The 16993-nt window shown below is 41.1% G+C and overlaps 1 protein-coding gene across 1 annotated transcript in view; it reads right to left on the reverse strand.

Annotated features, from left to right (window-relative positions):
• PKHD1 (PKHD1 ciliary IPT domain containing fibrocystin/polyductin) overlaps nucleotides 1–16993 on the reverse strand; it is a 306693-nt gene that overhangs the window by 97519 nt on the left and 192181 nt on the right. Inside the window, exons 32-33 of the mRNA XM_039532757.1 lie at nucleotides 14434–14571; nucleotides 1916–2029 (exon numbers count right to left, since the gene is read on the reverse strand). Coding sequence (XP_039388691.1) covers nucleotides 1916–2029; nucleotides 14434–14571 — 252 coding nt within the window. The remainder of the gene's footprint in view (nucleotides 1–1915; nucleotides 2030–14433; nucleotides 14572–16993) is intronic.

Raw genomic sequence — 16993 nt, forward strand, 5'->3', positions numbered from 1 at the left:
CCTTTAATCACAGAACTCCCATGAAATTGAAGTTGTGTAGCAAAACGCCTAACTGGCTTTCAAAATCTTAACCTAAGTAAATAAGTAAATACTACATTTAATAAAATAATAATAAATAATAGAACTGACTGAATACCAGAATTTCTGTTGTGGGAAATTCTGATATTTCAACATTTGCTTTGTGTTCCAAATCAGGATGAAAAATTGAAATAGTGAAACTTTTCAGATAATGAAGCATTGCAAAATATTTCAATTTGGAAATGGTGAAATGTTGTTTCAGCACTTTCTACTAAAAAAAACATTTCAGTGTTCCCAAATGTTGAACTGACCTGAAACATTTAGAGTCAATTCAACCTTATGCTGCATTTCCCTATGATGACATATTGCCTCATGGGAGTTGCAGTTCGGGTGCCTGATAACCCCATTCTCCCCTATGGGCCAGGTGCCTTTGCTAGACTACATCTCCCATGATGCACCATGTCACTTGGTTAGAGGGGAGGCTGAATTGCATCATGGGAAATGTAGTTCAGTCGGGGAACCCATGAGGCAAAGTGCCACCACAAGGAAAAATGCAGTTTAATGTGAACTTACTCAAAATGAAACTTTTTGGACCATTTCAACAAACTGAAATATTTCAGTTCAGGTCAAACCACTGGTTTATTAGATATTCTAATGCCAGGCTCCCTCAGTGTCCCCTGCTGAAGCTTTTCTACTTTGGATAAATACGCAAAGAGTCAATGGGCCAGAGAGAGAGAGATAATATCACTCTAGAGCCTGATGGTTAGAGCATTCAGCCAACATGTGGGAGAGTCAGGATTCATTCCCCTTTCTCCAATGATTCTTTATTTATTAATCCAGAGCACAAAAGCTTCAACAGGAGAGACTGAGGGAGCCTAATACCAGTATGTCCCATAGGCCAGTGGATAGGGGACTCGCCTAAGAGGCTTCAAGTCCCTGTTTAAATCCCTTCCACCCTGAACCAAGGGATCTCACCCACCAGGTGAGTGCCCTAACCACTGGGCCAAAGGAGGTTGCTATCATTGCCTGCAAAACAAATAATAACATAGGCACCTAACTCCAAGAGAGGGCTTATGCCTGAGAATCCCAAGAAGAGGGAGGCACCTCCCTTCAGCCTGCATATAGATGTTGAATTCCTTGGGACTGGTGGGGCGACCCCTCTCGTTGGAATCTTGAATTGGCTAGGTTAGGTGGGGAGCTGACTAGCATGCTGGCTTTTGTAGAAGTCATTCTTAGGCGCCTAGCTCCCTCCATTCATGTGAAGCCTGAGTGTCTAACTCAGGCTTAGTGGATCCCAGTGATTTTCTAGGTGCCTAAGTTCCTTTGTGAACATAGCTCATACCCCAGATTTTCTGTTGCCCGTTTTTGTGCTTCAGGGTCATCCATCCTCCGTTCACCATAAGTAGGCATACGTCTGTACAGATAACATTAGAAAATGGGGTCTACCACCCTCAGAAACATAACAACACTATGAAACCAGAAGATCAGATGAATTTGGATGTCTGAAAACATCTATGTTTGGAAATCTGAAAACAACATGTGGCTTTATGAAGAGAGATTAACCCAACGTGAATCTGCATCCTTTCAGCTTTAGCTTTGGTTTCCCAAATGACACCCATGAGTCAGATCCTGAGGTCCTTAACTCAGACAACCTCTCACTGACTGCAGTGGAATTTTGCCTGGAAAAAAATACTGAATAAAGTCTCCAGGATTTGGCTTTATAAGGGTAGAATGGGAAATATTCTTGTTAGCTTCATCTTAAAAACTGTCTCTCTCTCACTGAGGCATTTTTCTACAAATAGATGGTGAGGCACTATGCAGTACCAGACTCAACAGCAGTAGATTGGTTATTCCACAATGTGCTTTTTCCATGAAAAATCAAATATGTTTTTCATACCAACAGTTCCCGGGTGGACATTGATTCCATCCAAACGATCACAATAAACTCCCTCAGATGCCCGAAGAAGGATCAATAGCTTCATTCCTCTTTCTAGGGGATGTTGAAAAGTACCTGTAATAAAGAAAAAGTGGGGGAGGGGAGTTTCAGTGGCCGTTGTGATGATGAAAGAAAGAGAAGAGTATATATTAGAAGAACCGAATGGTTTTTTTAGAAGATATGCTCTATTTGAAACAGGAGTTAATTCAGGGAAGTCTTATGGCATGTGTTGTACAGGATGTCAGACTAGATGATCACAATGGTCCCTTGTGACTTTAGAATCTATGTATCTATGAAGAAGGCCGAGTTTAGTGATATATGCCTCAGTTAAGCAAACTATATGTGTATCCTTCATGGTATGATATCTCACAGACAGAAGGTAATTTTATGGAACTCTGAAACATGCTGAAGAAGAAGAATGTCTAAGAGGTCTTCTCAGAGATCCTTCCTGTCCCAAGAGCAAAGGAAGACAGAATGCAGAAGATTCTGGAGGTGAACTGTTAGATAAGTAAGAGGTGTAGAGTGCAGGGTTTTGGTTTTGTGGAATACTGGTCCACCTTCTATAGGGAGAGGGGGCTGAATAGTTTGGAAGGCCTCCACCTCAGTGGGGACAGGTTAGCTAGAGTAGTCAAGAGGGCATTAAACTAATAACAAAAGGGGAGGGCAAAAAAAGGGGAAGATATGAGCACTCAGCACAAAATCGAGATTTTGATGAAATTAATCAAGGAACAAAAGGACACAAAGAGAAGAAATTCTTGAATTGCCTATACACCAATGGTAGAAGCCTGGGTAACAAACAAGGGGAAATGGAATTGCTCATTTATGAGCATAAACTAAATCTAGTTAGTATTATTGAAACCTGGTGGGATGATTCCCATGATTGGAAGGTTAAAATTAATGGTAATACCTATTTAGGAAGGACTGAGTGGACAAAAGAGGAAGAGAAGTGGCACTTTATGTCAAAAATGGCATTACCTGTTTCTGAGTCACTTATAACTTGGAAGAAAATCAGCTTGAATGCTTATGGATCGAAGTCCAAACAGATAAAGCACAAGATGGGATAGTAGTTGATGTCTGCTGCATACCTCCAAATTACACTAGGGAACAGGGTAACCAGTGCCTTACATATCTATCTATAATGTATAGGAAAAAGCTATATGACCATGGGGAACTTCAATTTAAGTGACATAAGGTGGAGTTTTGATGCTGTTGGGATTAAAATATCCTTGAAATTTCTAAATATTATAGATGATAATTCCCTAACTCAAAAAGTGTTGCAGCCAACATGGGGGGATTCTATATTAGGCCTCATCTTGACAGATAAAGAGGAACTGATCACAAAACTAAAAATTAATGGTAACTTTGGTAGACGTGATCATGACTTGATCACATTTATAATGTGCAAACAGAATAAAGTCCAGACCAGTGATACATGCTTGGAGTTTTAAAAGGGCCAATTTTTGAAGCTTAAAACAGTTTTGAGCCAAAGCAGCTGGGAGGAAGGGTTTAATCAGAAAAATGTGAATGATAATTGGGAATTGTTTAAGAATACTTTACTAGATACACAAAAACCTGTAATCGCACAATCAAGGAGGAAGGCCATATTGGTTAAAAATGACCTTGTTTAGAGGGGACGTGAGGGCACCTATAACAATTTAAAAAAAAAATATATATATATATATATATATATATATATATATATAAATGAAAGAAAGAAAAAGTTGAACATAATGAATATAAATTGGATGCTAAAAATTGTAGAAAATGGATAGAGAAAGCAAAGGAACACAAGGAGAAATCTATGGCCTACAGAGTTAAGGATAATAAGTAGGAGTTTTTAAGCATATTAGAAACAAAATTAATCCTGACATTGGTATTTGTCCATTACAAGATGAACATGGTGGCATTAACAATAATGCAGAAAAGTCAGATGTGTTCAATAAATATGTCTGTTGTTTATCTGGAAAAAAACAGATGATGTGGTCATATCCTATGATAGCCCTCTTTCCATTCCACTGGTATCTTGGGAGGATGTTAGAAGCTACACAAGTTAGATATTTTAAATCAGAAGGTCGGGATAACTCACCTCCAAGAATTTCAAAAAAGCTTGTTGAGGAGCTCACTGCACCATTTATGTTGTTGGGGAGGGATAGCTCAGTGGTTTTAGCATTGGCCTCCTGCATTGAGAGTTCAATCTTTGAGAGGGCCAGGGTAAAAATCTGTCTGGGGATTGGTCCTGCTTTGAGCAGGGGGTTGGACTAGATGACCTCCTGAGGTCCCTTCCAACCCTAATATTCTATGTTGTTTTTCAATAAGTCTTGGAACACTGGGGAAGTTCAAGAAGACTGGGACACAGCTAATGTAAAAAAGGCTAAATGGGATGACCTAGGTAATTATAGGCCTGTCAGTCTGACATCAGTCCCATGCAAGATAACGGAGCAGCTGATACAGGACTCAATTAATAAAAAATTAAAGGAAGGTAATAAAATTAATGCCAATCAACATGGATTTATGGAAAATAGATCCTGTCAAACTAACTTATCTTTTTTTTTTAATGAGGTCACAAGTTTGGTTGATAAAAGTAACAAAGTTGATGTAATGGACTTGGTATTGCATGACATTTTGAGTAAAATACTAGAAAGATATAAAATTAATATGGCACACCTTAAATGGATTAAACACTGGCTAAATGATAGGTCTCAAAATGTAATGTAAACAGGAAACCATTATCAAAGAGGTGTGTTTCTAGTGGGGTCTTGCTGAGACTGGTTCTTGGCCCTATGCTATTTAATATTTTTATTAATGGCCTGGAAGAAAACATAAAATCATCACTGCTAAAATTTGCAAATGACACAAAAATTGGGGGAGTGGTAAATAATGAAGAGGATCACTGACAAAGAGCAATCTGGATTGTTTGGTATCCTGGGTGCGAGCAAACAACATACATTTTAATATGGCTAAATATAAATGTTTACGTCTAGAAACAAATGATGTAGGCCATCTTTACAGGATGTGGGACTCTATCCTGGGAAGCAGTGACTCTGAGCAAGATTTGAGGGTAGTGGTGGAGACTTAGGTGAACACGAACGCCCTGTGCAACACAGTGGCCAAAAGGGCTAATGCGATCCTGGGATGCATAACCAGGGGAGTAAAGAGGTTATTTTACCGCTGTATTTGGCACTGGTGCAACTGCTGCTGGAATACTGTCTCCTGTTTTGTGTCCATAATTCAAGAAGGATGCTGATAAATTGGAGAGGGTACAGAGAAAAGCCACAAGAATGATTAAAGGATTAGAAAATATGCCTTATAGTGATTGATCTCCTTGAGTATCTATTTAGCTTAACAAAGAGAAGGTCAAGGGGTGACTTGATTACAGTCTATAAATACCTACAATGGGAACAAATATTTAATAATGGACTCTTCAATCTAGCAAAAAAAGATATAACATGCTCCAATGGCTGGAAGCTGAAGCTAGACAAATTGAGACTGGAAATAAGGTGTAAATTTTTAACACTTTACCAAGGGTTGTGGTGATTCTCCATCACTGGCAATTTTAAAATCAAGATTGGATTAAAAAAAAAATCTCTAAAAATTATTTTGGGGAAGATCTATGGCTTTTGTTCTACAGGAGGTCAGACTAGATAATCACAGTGGCCCCTTCTGGCCTTGGGAGACAGGCCAGTCCCCACCTACAGACAGCCCCCCCAACCTGAAGCAAATACCAGCAACTACACACCACACAACAAAAACACCAACCCAGGAACCAAACCCTGCTACAAACCCCAGTGCCAACCCTGTCCACATATCTATTCAAGGGACACCATCATAGGACCTAACCACATCAGCCACACCATCCGGGGCTCATTCACCTGCACATCTACCAATGTGATATATGCCATCATGTGCCATCAATGTCCCTCTGCTGTGTACATTGGCCAAACCGGACAGTCTCTATGCAAAAGAATAAATGGACACAAATCTGACATCAGGAATCATAACATTAAAAAACCAGTAGTAGAACACTTCAATCTCTCTGGTCACTCAATAACAGACCTAAAAGTGGCAATTCTTCAACAACAAAACTTCAGAAACAGACTCCAATGTGAAGCTGCAGAAATGGAATGAATCTGCAAACTGGATACCAACAGATTAGGCCTGAATAAAGACTGGGAGTGGTTGGGTCATTACAAAACCTAAACTTAATTTCCCCAATACTAATTTCTCTCTACTGTTACTCACACCTTCTTGTCAACTGTCTGTAATGGGCCACTCTCTTACCGTTTCAAAATTTATTTTTCCTCCCTTGGTATCCTGCTGTTAATTGATGTATCTTGTTAGACTGACCTCACACTTGGTAAAGCAACCCCCATTCTTTCATGCGTTTATACCTGCTCCTGTATTTTTCACTTCATGCATCCGATGAAGTGGGTTCTAGCCCACAAAAGCTTATGCCCAAATAAATTTGTTAGTCTCTAAGGTGCCACAAGGACTCCTCGTTGTTTTTCTGATACAGACTAACATGGCTACCCCTCTGAAACCTTCTGACCTTGGAATCTATGAACTTTAAGAATGTGCTTATGTTCATATTTAGTCATCAGAGCATTTAAGCACGTGCTTAACTTGAACTTCACATTGACTTCACTGTGATTAAGCATATGCTGAAGTGCTTTGCTGAAATTGAGCTATAAAACAGACTTTATCCATGGGTTATGTACCCATGTTTAAAGTTAGAGGCTCTTGAAAATAGCCTATATACACTAAAACTAAACTGGTAAGGCTTGATAATTCATGAAGCCCACACATAATACATTGAAACCTCATTAAGAATACTGAGAACACTTACTAGCCCTCTGTATCCCATAGTTACAATGAAATTCCACACCAAGGTCCAAATGTGTGAGCTAACAGAGAAAGTCTCTGTCTGAGAAGTAGCAAAATATTAGAAGCTGTAAATACTTTAACCAGTTCTATAAAAATATGTTCTTGAAACCAATTTATGTCCAGCACTGCCAGATTTATCATGCAAATTAAAATGAAAGAGAATAAACCATGTAGCATGCGTTGTAGTTTATCTCCCATGCAATGCATATCAATTAAGCAAAAAGAGTTTGTTCTACAAAAGCTAAATACATATATAGGCAGTGTTGCCTAGTGATTAGGACCAGGATGAGAGAGATATGTATTTCTACTCCTCCCACTAACTCATTATTATCAAACTTAGCATGACCCCTCGCCAACACTTTTGGCACTTAAGTCCTTATTTTCAGATGTCTTGAGCACTCACAACTCCCATTGGATATAGAAACAACAAGGAATCTGGTGGCACCTTAAAGAGTAACAGATTTATTTGGGCATAAGCTTTTGTGGGTAAAAAAACTCACTTCTTCAGATGCAGTTTTTTCAGGGAGGTGTTTTTTTTTTACCCATGAAAGCTTATACCTGAATAAATTTGTCTTTAAGATGCCACTGGACTCCTTGTTGTTTTTGTGGATACAGACTAACATGGCTATCCCTTGATATTGAAGATAGAGGTACTTGGTATCTGTGACCTACCAGTAAAGACATGTGACTCTCATGAAGTTATCTGATGAGTTTATGCCTCTGGTACTTATATAACCCCCATTAGCATAGTATTTGAGCATCTCATGATACCCCAGGGAAGTAGACAGATACAGTCAGATGGGGAACTGTGGCATACAGAAACTAAGTAGCTTCCTCAAGGTCACATAGGATGTCAAAGGCAGACCTGGGAATTGAACCTGAGTCTCTGAAGTCTTTACTAAGCACTTTTAACCACTGGACCATCATTTTCCTTCCTCCACCCACATGCTTTCTTTTCAGGTGTAATATCATCAGTTCTAAACCACACCCAGTAAAATGCTCTTCCTGGCCAACATAAAGATGTTAATAGAGCAGAAGAGAGGAAAATGTTCAGAAAATTTTGGAGTGTGATGTTCTTATCTTGTGGTGATAAGTCTGTACAGTAAACCGTATTCCAACTGTGACTTCATTTATTTCACCAAGGGTAGTTTACAGTCTCAGAAGAAAATGGCCTGGCACTAAACAGATACAAGGGAGGAAAAAGTAGGACAATTTGTGCCCTAGAGAAATATACGCAGAGTCCAGTAAAAGAGTTCAGCGTTCCTCTAAAATTAGAGATTAAATCAATTATGCAACACAAAACCACAGCAGATGTAGAATAAAAAAAAAATCTGTGAAAAATTAGCCAGCCTGTGATGTTCTTTTCATATTTAAAAATTTGGTGATATATATATATATATACACACACGAATGAGAAAGAGAGAAAACTTTGTATCCTAAAGAAACATTCCTCTTTAAGAGGCTTTAAAAATAAATAAATGAAATAATTAGCAAATTCAAGGTTCCCTAGCAGTGCCAGACTGACATTTCTGGAGATTTAAGTCTTCAATATATCACCTGAACAGGTGCAGTACAGGAAGCACAATCTTCCTTCACTCTATAGCTAATGCATCTCATACCTTTGCTGCTGGTCCTTCCTCTAGAGCAAGGAGAGAAGTCATTCTTTCATGGTCCAGTCAATCCTTGGCCTCTTTGCTGAGACTACCAGTAACTGGTGTGAATACCTAGTGGAAATGTATCCTCAGTGTTTTTGCACTTGCCCATGTGGGATGGGACATATCCCATGATTCTTTGTGAGGAGATGCTCTAGGATTCTTTCCCAGTCAGTGGTGGGAGAACTGGTCAGTCCTTTGGGGTACTTGCGGGAAGGGCATTGGAGGATTATCAGCTCTCAGGTGATTTTGCTTGGGTCCTCACTGTGATGTTGGCAGGTTCCAGCCCCAGGTGAAAGCAGAGCCCCGATTCGAACCCGTCCTCCCCTCTGGGTAAGGTAGCTCAAAGCGCCTCCTAATTCAGGTCAGAGACTTTACTATGTGGATGGTAGCAAGGGTCAAGCTAAACTCGTGTAAAAGCCTGGCTGAAATGTGCAGGAAAGAATCCTTGCTATGGAAAATCTGCTTAAAACAGCACAGGGCTGAGCAGAGAAAAAGCCAATTGCACTCTCTCTTGGGCCTATTTCCAAACTGCTACCTGGACCTTGTTTTGCCTTTTGGCTCCAGCGGTACTTTCTATTGTTATCACGTTTCAGTGTGATTGCTCACATTGTTTTGTTTTCCATAATAAGCAATTATTGCCCAGAATTGTTGGTGTCTCCCTTTTCTTTGCAGCACTGCTTCACTGCAGTGGTTGTACAAAGAAACCAAGTAACCTCTGGTGCTTAGAACTTTTTGCTTTCCATGGGCAAGAAAATTTTGCAGAATTAAGTGTAGCGGCCACACCTGTCAGTTTGGTGTATTATCTGAACCCAAGCCTTCTTGGAATCTATTGGGTCAGCTTTTCCTGAATTCTGGTCCTTGGACACTCAGTCTGCAGAATATTTATGGGTGGTCAACAGGGAGTTGACTTGTCACTCAGTTGCTTCATCAGGTGTCCAGGCTCTTCACCGTAAAGAAGAGCCCAGAAGCCTGAAAAAAACAGTTGAAAACAGGGAGGAGCCAGACAGCTGCCTCGAGTAGGGGCTGCTGCTACCTAAGAGAAGGAGATGAAACAAATTCAATGAGGACATATGCAAAGGACTCCACTTAGGAAGTGACAATCTATCAGTTGCACACCTACAAAATGGGAAATGACTGCCTAGGAAGGAGTACTGCAGAAAAGGGTCTGGGGGTCATAGTAGATCACAAGCTAAATATGCGTCAACAGTGAAACACTGTTGCAAAAAAAAAAAAAGCAAACATCATTCTGGGATGTATTTGCAGGAGTGTTGTGAGCAAGACACGAGAAGTCATTCTTCCGCTCTTCTCCGTGCTGATTAGGCCTCAACTGGAGTATTGTGTCCAGTTCGGCGGGGTAGGGGGCACATTTCAGAAAAGATGTGGACAAATTGGAGAAAGTCCAGAGAAGAGCAACAAAAATGATTTTAAAGGTCTAGAAAACATGACCCTATGAGGAAGATTGAAAAAAATTTGGTTAGTTTAGTCTGGAGAAAAGAAGACTGAGAGGGGACATGATAACAGTTCTCAAGTACATCAAAGGTTGTTACAAGGAGAAGGGAGAAGAATTGTTCTTAACCTCTGAGGCTTAATGGGCTTAAATTGCAGCAAGGGAGGTTTAGGTTGGACATTAGTTAAAACTTCCTAACTGTCAGGGTAGTTAAGGACTGCTAGGGAGGTTGTGGAATCTCTGACATTGGAGATTTTTAAGGGCAGGTTAGACAAGCACCTGTCAGGGATGGTCTAGATAATACTTAGTCCTGCCATGAGTGCAGGGGACTGGACTAGTTGACCTCTCAAGGTCCCTTCCAGTCCTACAATTCTATAAAAAAATTTCCTCCATGGACCAGTGTCACCAGTGGGACTGGAGCTGCCAGCTGCTAGTGGGAGATGAATATCCAGGGGAACATAAAAGAAGGAAATGAGATGGCCAGGCAGTGTGCCCAGGAGGAAAGGAATTAAGTGACAGGGGAAAGCAAGGACTAAAGGTGAGGGAAGGGGGGAGATGAACTACAGAATGGCAGCAGATCGTGTTATTAGCTTTTTTTTCCCACCAAAAGGGATAAAACACTCATCATATTAACATGAGTTAGAAATGCATTAAATAGTTTCTTACTATTTCTTCTCTATGTAAGCAACTGCCCTAGTTACCACAAGGATATTACATGACTGCACATGGGCTGGGAAGTGGGCTCATGAGACAATCTCTCATGGTCCACACTACAGAGAAGTTTGAGAACTTCAAGACTGTCTATGCAGTAGAGCTGAGTCATGCATCCCTTAGATGTCCTGACTACACCCTGGAGGCTGGGTGCTAATCAGCTATATCACATGGTCTGACATGTCTTATTGCCTAATCAGCCCATGAGCCTTTGCCAAGTGCCAATTGGGAAGACAATAAAGAGGGATATTACTCGATTTGATTTTTTCCAATTATATAAATAATATGGAAGTTGGTGCATTACGGCTTTCACACCAAAAGCAACAGAGACTTCAGAAACGTCTGGTACTTCATCTTCAGGCAGTCAAGTCATGAGTTAATAATGACCTTCGGCATCTTGCCCAGAATGAGAGACAAGACTGACAAGCAGCCATCACTAGAGCCAAGACAATGTGTGACAAGTCTGAGACTAAAAACGTCTAACTGGGTAATTATTCAGTGAGTGGTGTTGCCATGTTTTACTCTGGTGTGACAGGCAAAACCAGATAGTCTGCCAGTAATGAACGGCTGAGTACTACAGAGTTCAAAAAGGATTTCAATGGGCCCATCATGAAGAAAATAACTTTAGCATTTTGGTGCTTCCTTATCAGAGATGTGTGAAACCTGGTGGCTTTGCTCAGCAGTGCAATTCACAATTTTTTTTCAGTTTCATTCCACTGAGATTTTAACCTCAATCCTGCCTGAGTTTTGGGTCAAAATGAACTCAGTAATACCAAAGTGAAACCTAGCAGAAACTGCTGAGAAGTTGAGGCCAACATTTTTTAGTGTCTCCTTCTGACACTGACATGCTAGTGCTATTTGCAAGTCACCTCACTTCGCTGAGCCTCAATTCCCCCAGCTTCAAACTAGGAATGATGATAATTTCCTACTTCATACCACATGGAGGCTGTAAGGTGTAACTAAACAATGCTTCTAAAGTATGATTGTAACCACCATTGAACCAGGAAATCCAGAGCTACAGGTCTAAATAAGCCCAATAGCTGGGAGTTGTAACAGATTATATCCCCCATGAATCAGGTACAGAGGGGACTCATAGCACACACTGACCAGTGGATTACACTGTACATAAATGCAAAATTTTAGTAAGGTCCATCAGAGATGTCTCAGGAGTTCTGTGCTCTTAGCCCTGACATGCATCTCCTTGTGCCATGTAGCCTCTAGGGGGCATGGACTCATCTAAAATTCACATCCCTGTTTCGTTTCAAACTAAAGTTTTGCCATAATTGTTGGGATATCGTTGACGTTTCAGAAACTCTGAAATCTTCCTTTTTTTTCTTGCAAAGAATATTTCTCCTACCTGTAGTCCTATTCTCACTCCTGTGCTTTAATCAACCTTCTCCCAAATAAAAGAACCAGTGTGCTAATGTAAATAATAATTATATATGGAGATTTACCTATCTCATAGAACTGGAAGTTGACCTTGAAAGGTCATTGAGTCCAGTCCTCTGCCTTCACTAAGAGGACCAAGTACTGTCCCTGACAAGTTTTTTTTGTTTGTTTGTTTGTGCCCCAGATCCCTAAATAGCCCCCTCAAGGATTGAGCTCACAACCTGGGGTTTAGCAGGCCAATGCTCAAACCACTGAGCTCTCCCTCCCCCATACAGCAAAGTTCAAGTAAGTTTTACCTAATAGACTACAGAATTATGATCCTGAGGTTAAATATGCCAGACTGAGAACTAGGAAATCTGGGCCTGAGATCCTATTCCTGGCTCTGCCCTAGAATGTGTGTACAGCCTGGGCAAGTCATGTAGCCACTCTAGGTATGTCTACACCCAGCTGACCTGGGCTTGCAGGACTCAGGATAAGAGGCTGTTTAATTGTGGTGTAGACATTCAGGCTCAGGCTGGAGCCCTGGCTCTAGGACCCGAATGTCTACACTGCAATTAAACAACTCCACGAGCCTGAGCCCCTCGAGCCCGAATCTGCTGGCCCAGGTCAGTTGCAGGTGTCTAACTGCAGCGTAGACATACCCTCTGTGCGTCAGCTTCCCTATCTGTAAAACAGAGTCAATGATATTTAGTCAATAATGGCTGAACTGGAAGCAGGACACTGAGAAGTTACACTGGAGAGAGTGTGTTGGTATGTGGATCAGATGGTGTCAATCTCAGAGCCTACTTTGGCATCACTCAGTGCTGATGTCCACATCTATTAACTCTGTTTACTAAACTGTCTCATTATCTGTTTTGTGTCAGGATTTCTTTAGGGTGTGGTAGAATAGGACAGATGGGCTGAAAAACCTTCCTTTGGGCATGGAATACACATGATTGGACAGATGGGCTCCAAGAAGCTGCCTTCAGGCCTAGAACACGTGGGAAGAGTAGGGGGAGGGTGGTATCCTCTCCTGTTTTTACAGCCAAGTGTAAAAGCCAGTAGAGAACACTGTCGGCAATGTGAAGAATTTGTATCCAGCTACCCCTTTATAGCAGAAACTGGAACAGGAAACTGTCTCCAGAAGATGCTGTCCAGAGAATCTACAGGTGTAGCTAGCTACCTGTTTGGCTATCAATGCCAGCATTACTTCATGGCTATATGCTTAAGGGGGGGTTATGTAGCAATGCAGCACATCAATATGTCTAAATAAGTGATTTTAGGCAGCAGAGCACACTTATTTTCCTAATATATACATTTAAACTGCAAAAAGGTGGAAACAATAAACTGTTAAGAATATGTAAAGATACACTGACCTCCACTGTTATCTGTAAAGACTTTTTTCAAAGCAAAACTCAAGGCAATACAATATCTCGTTTGCTAAAGCTGTATTAACTAGCCAGTCCCCTGAGATTAACAACAAAGAAATCCCAAGGTGGACTTCGCGGGAATGTGATTACTCAAATAAATTATTGTTTTAAAGTTCATAAAACCAATCTTGAGAAAGGTCGGGGAGTGACCAACACACTTATCTGAGCATCCAAAGGATTCCTGTAAGTAAATAAAATTCCTGGCTTTATGCAGCTTCATGTTTGAAGAGAATTATGGGAGTAATTACTTTTCTGGGGAAAGCCACTGGTTTCTTCATTGTGACTTGTAGGAAATAGACCCAGTGACATTGGGGACACTTTTGGCATAAGAACTAGCACCCTATGCTATATTCCCCAAGAGTCCCTGACACCTCTCTGTTCTGAGGTATTGGCAGAACATCCAGCTAGGCCAGTTTTATGTCAGATCAGGATTTCTATGCCTTGGGGGAATACTTAGTTGCCTTCTTGAGTTGGTGTTAAAGGCCCTCCATGCCACTTGCTTAAGTGCTATTGACTTCAACTTTAAGCACACAATGTTAGGGACTGCTCCCACATCCAGCATAACTCAGTCTCTGCCCTGAAGCACTTACAATCCAAGAAAACAAGTGCCATATGAAGTGCAGGGAGACAGATACAATCCACATGCCTGGGTTTTATACACATTGAGTAAAATCCTGGCCCCAGTGAAATCAGTGGGAGTTTTACGAGTGACTTCAATGGGACCAGCTTTTCACTACTTATGTACATTTAATTCTTAAGTATGCCTCAGCTGTATTAGATTATCTCCTCACCCTACCCATTCTAAAATGGCCTTTTTCTTGTATGCATTGCAGAAGAAGCGATGACCTGTTTGATTATCAGGCCTAGCATCACCACGAACGACCTTATAGTATTTGTTGTTCATTCTTCTTTGTTTGTTTTTTTAATCAACAAATAAAACGAAATCCTAGCTTCAAGAACATCGTCTGGTCATTATTTCTCTCTTACCCACTTTCAGTTCACCACCTGCAACCACTATACAGGTGACACTAAGGACATTGCTGGAGTTGACTGGGAATTCCAGAGTCCCCAATATATAGAGACCTCTCAGAGGAGGAAGAGTTGTATCCACCAGGATGGTCCTGTCTGAAAAAAAAAAAGGAGAGAGAGAAAGAGAGAGCAATGTCAATATACTGACACTGTGATATGAAGATGGAAAATGAGAGTAAAGCTTTAGAGATCATGGCCACTTAAGCATGTGCTTAACTTCAAATTTTGTTTGACAAATTCAAACTGGAAATAAGGTGTAAATTTTGAATAATGAGAGTAATTAACTATTGGAACAACTTACCATGGGTCATGATGTTCTCACCACTGGCCATTTTTTAAATAAGTGATGGATATTTTTCTAAAAGAGATCCTTTAGGAGAAGTTCTATGCCCTGTGTTATACAGGAGTCTGACTAGATGATCACAGTGGTCCCTTCTGCCTATGAACCTACCAATCTACTTAGATTGTAAACATTCTTTGGGTGTAACAGTCTGTTTGTTCTGTGTTTGTACAGCACCTACCACAATGAGGCCCCTGCATGGCAACACAAATAATAAATAACAACAACATAGAATATCAGGGTTAGAAGGGACCTCTGGAGGTCATCTAGTCCAACCCCCTGCTCAAAGCAGGGCCAATCCCCGATTAAATCATCCCAGCCAGGACTTTGTCAAGCCTCACCTTAAAAACTTCTAAGAAAGGAGATTCCACCACCTCCCTAGGTAACCCAGTCCAGTGTTTCGCCACCCTCCTAGTGAAAAAGTTTTTCCTAATATCCAACCTAAACCTCCCCCACTGCAACTTGAGACCATTACTCCTTGTTCTGTCATGCTTAAGTCCTATTGACTTCAACTTGAAGCACAGTCTTAAATCATCCCTGTTCAACAAAATACTTAAGCATATGTTTAAGTCCAATGGACTTGAATTAAATTTAAGCACATGCTAATGGGTTTGTTGAATCTGGGTCTATGTTAAATCTAACTGTGTAAGTGATACTTAATCATTCAGTTCAGTAAAACAAATTTTGAAACAGAGGCTAAAAACCACCCGCATCACTTTTTTATTACACCCAAGAAAATATGAATCAATAAAGTGAAACAGTAAAACAATGTTCAAACATGTCTCACATGGCAGACGTATGTTGGAATTTACCCACCTTGCTGACACAAGCAATCAGTAATTAATGGTGGGATTTTCAGAAGTGTTCAGCACTCGCCTAAGGCTGTTGCCATTGAAGATAATGGAAGTTTTGGTATTGACTCCAATAGGAGCAGATAAAGTAACAGTAGAGAGGCAGTGTGTTCCACTACAGGGCACTGCGCTTGGACTCAGGAGACCCATGGTCTATCACTTGCTCTGCCACTGGTCTCCTGTGTAATCTTGTTTTTCCTCCTCAACTGTGTTGTGTCTCACTGCAGCAGATGAAAGATTTGACTGTCATTTCACCCCTCCCTCTGCTTGTCAGTGTCAACTTTCTGAGATCGGGACTGTCTCTTATTCTGTGTTTGTACATCGCATAACACAAGTCGTCTTGGGTGGGACTTTTAGGTGTTACTGTAATAATAATGAGCACTTCTGAATATCCCACCATAGCACAATTTCTTTATAAAGATGCCAGCAGATAGACTGTGCAGCATTTATGTACCACTAAAGCATTCAAAGTAGGGAGTAGTCATCTTCTTATGTGGCATCTGCATTACTGGAGTATTGCAACCATGGTATCCCATTCTGTATGATCCTCTGCTAATCTCTTTGTGGATGAATAATCCTTTTTGATCCACCCAAGATAACACAGCATCCCTCATCCATCCATTTTCTTCCTCATGATCTTCTGCCATCAACTGTCCCTTCCAGTCCCTGTAAACATGCTTTGCTCACTGAACCCCTTAAAATGTGCCCAGCACATCTAACCTTTCTTTTGATAATATCTCTGACTAGTGTTTTCTGGGTTCCAATAATCTCCACTACTTTTTCACTGGTTGTGCTGTGTATCCATCCTATACGGTAGTCAGAGGGACTTAAAATCTGCGTAAATCTTGCACTAGCCCACAGCACAGAGCTGAATTCCCCTTAAAGTCAATGGGAGTCTTTCAGTAGACTTTAGAGAAAGTTGGTTCAGGGCCTTTAATTGTGGTTTTCACAATTGGCTTCTGGATGTGACATAGGTGAGACATAGGCGCCGAGTCCACAGTGTGCAGGAAGTGCTGGGAAGGGATGGGGAGGAGCAGGATTGGGCATGCTTGGGGAGGGGGCGGAAAGAGGCAGAGTGGGGGTGGGGCCGTGGGGAAAGGGGTGGAGTGGGGGCAGGGCCAGGGGTGGAGCAGGGCGGGAATAGGCGGGCCAGGTATAGAGGTTTGGGGGAAGGGGTAGAGCTGGGGCAGGGCCTGAGGCTGAGTGGGAGTTGAGCATCCTCTGAGAAAATTAGAAGCTGGCACCTGTGGTGCAACATGCTGTGACCAGTTATCTCTGCATCAGGGGACGCTCCTGGACAAATGAAAATGCTTTCTCAACAGAGGGC

The sequence above is a fragment of the Mauremys reevesii genome, linkage group 3 (assembly GCF_016161935.1).
Source record: "Mauremys reevesii isolate NIE-2019 linkage group 3, ASM1616193v1, whole genome shotgun sequence".
Classification (NCBI taxonomy): Eukaryota; Metazoa; Chordata; order Testudines; family Geoemydidae; genus Mauremys; species Mauremys reevesii.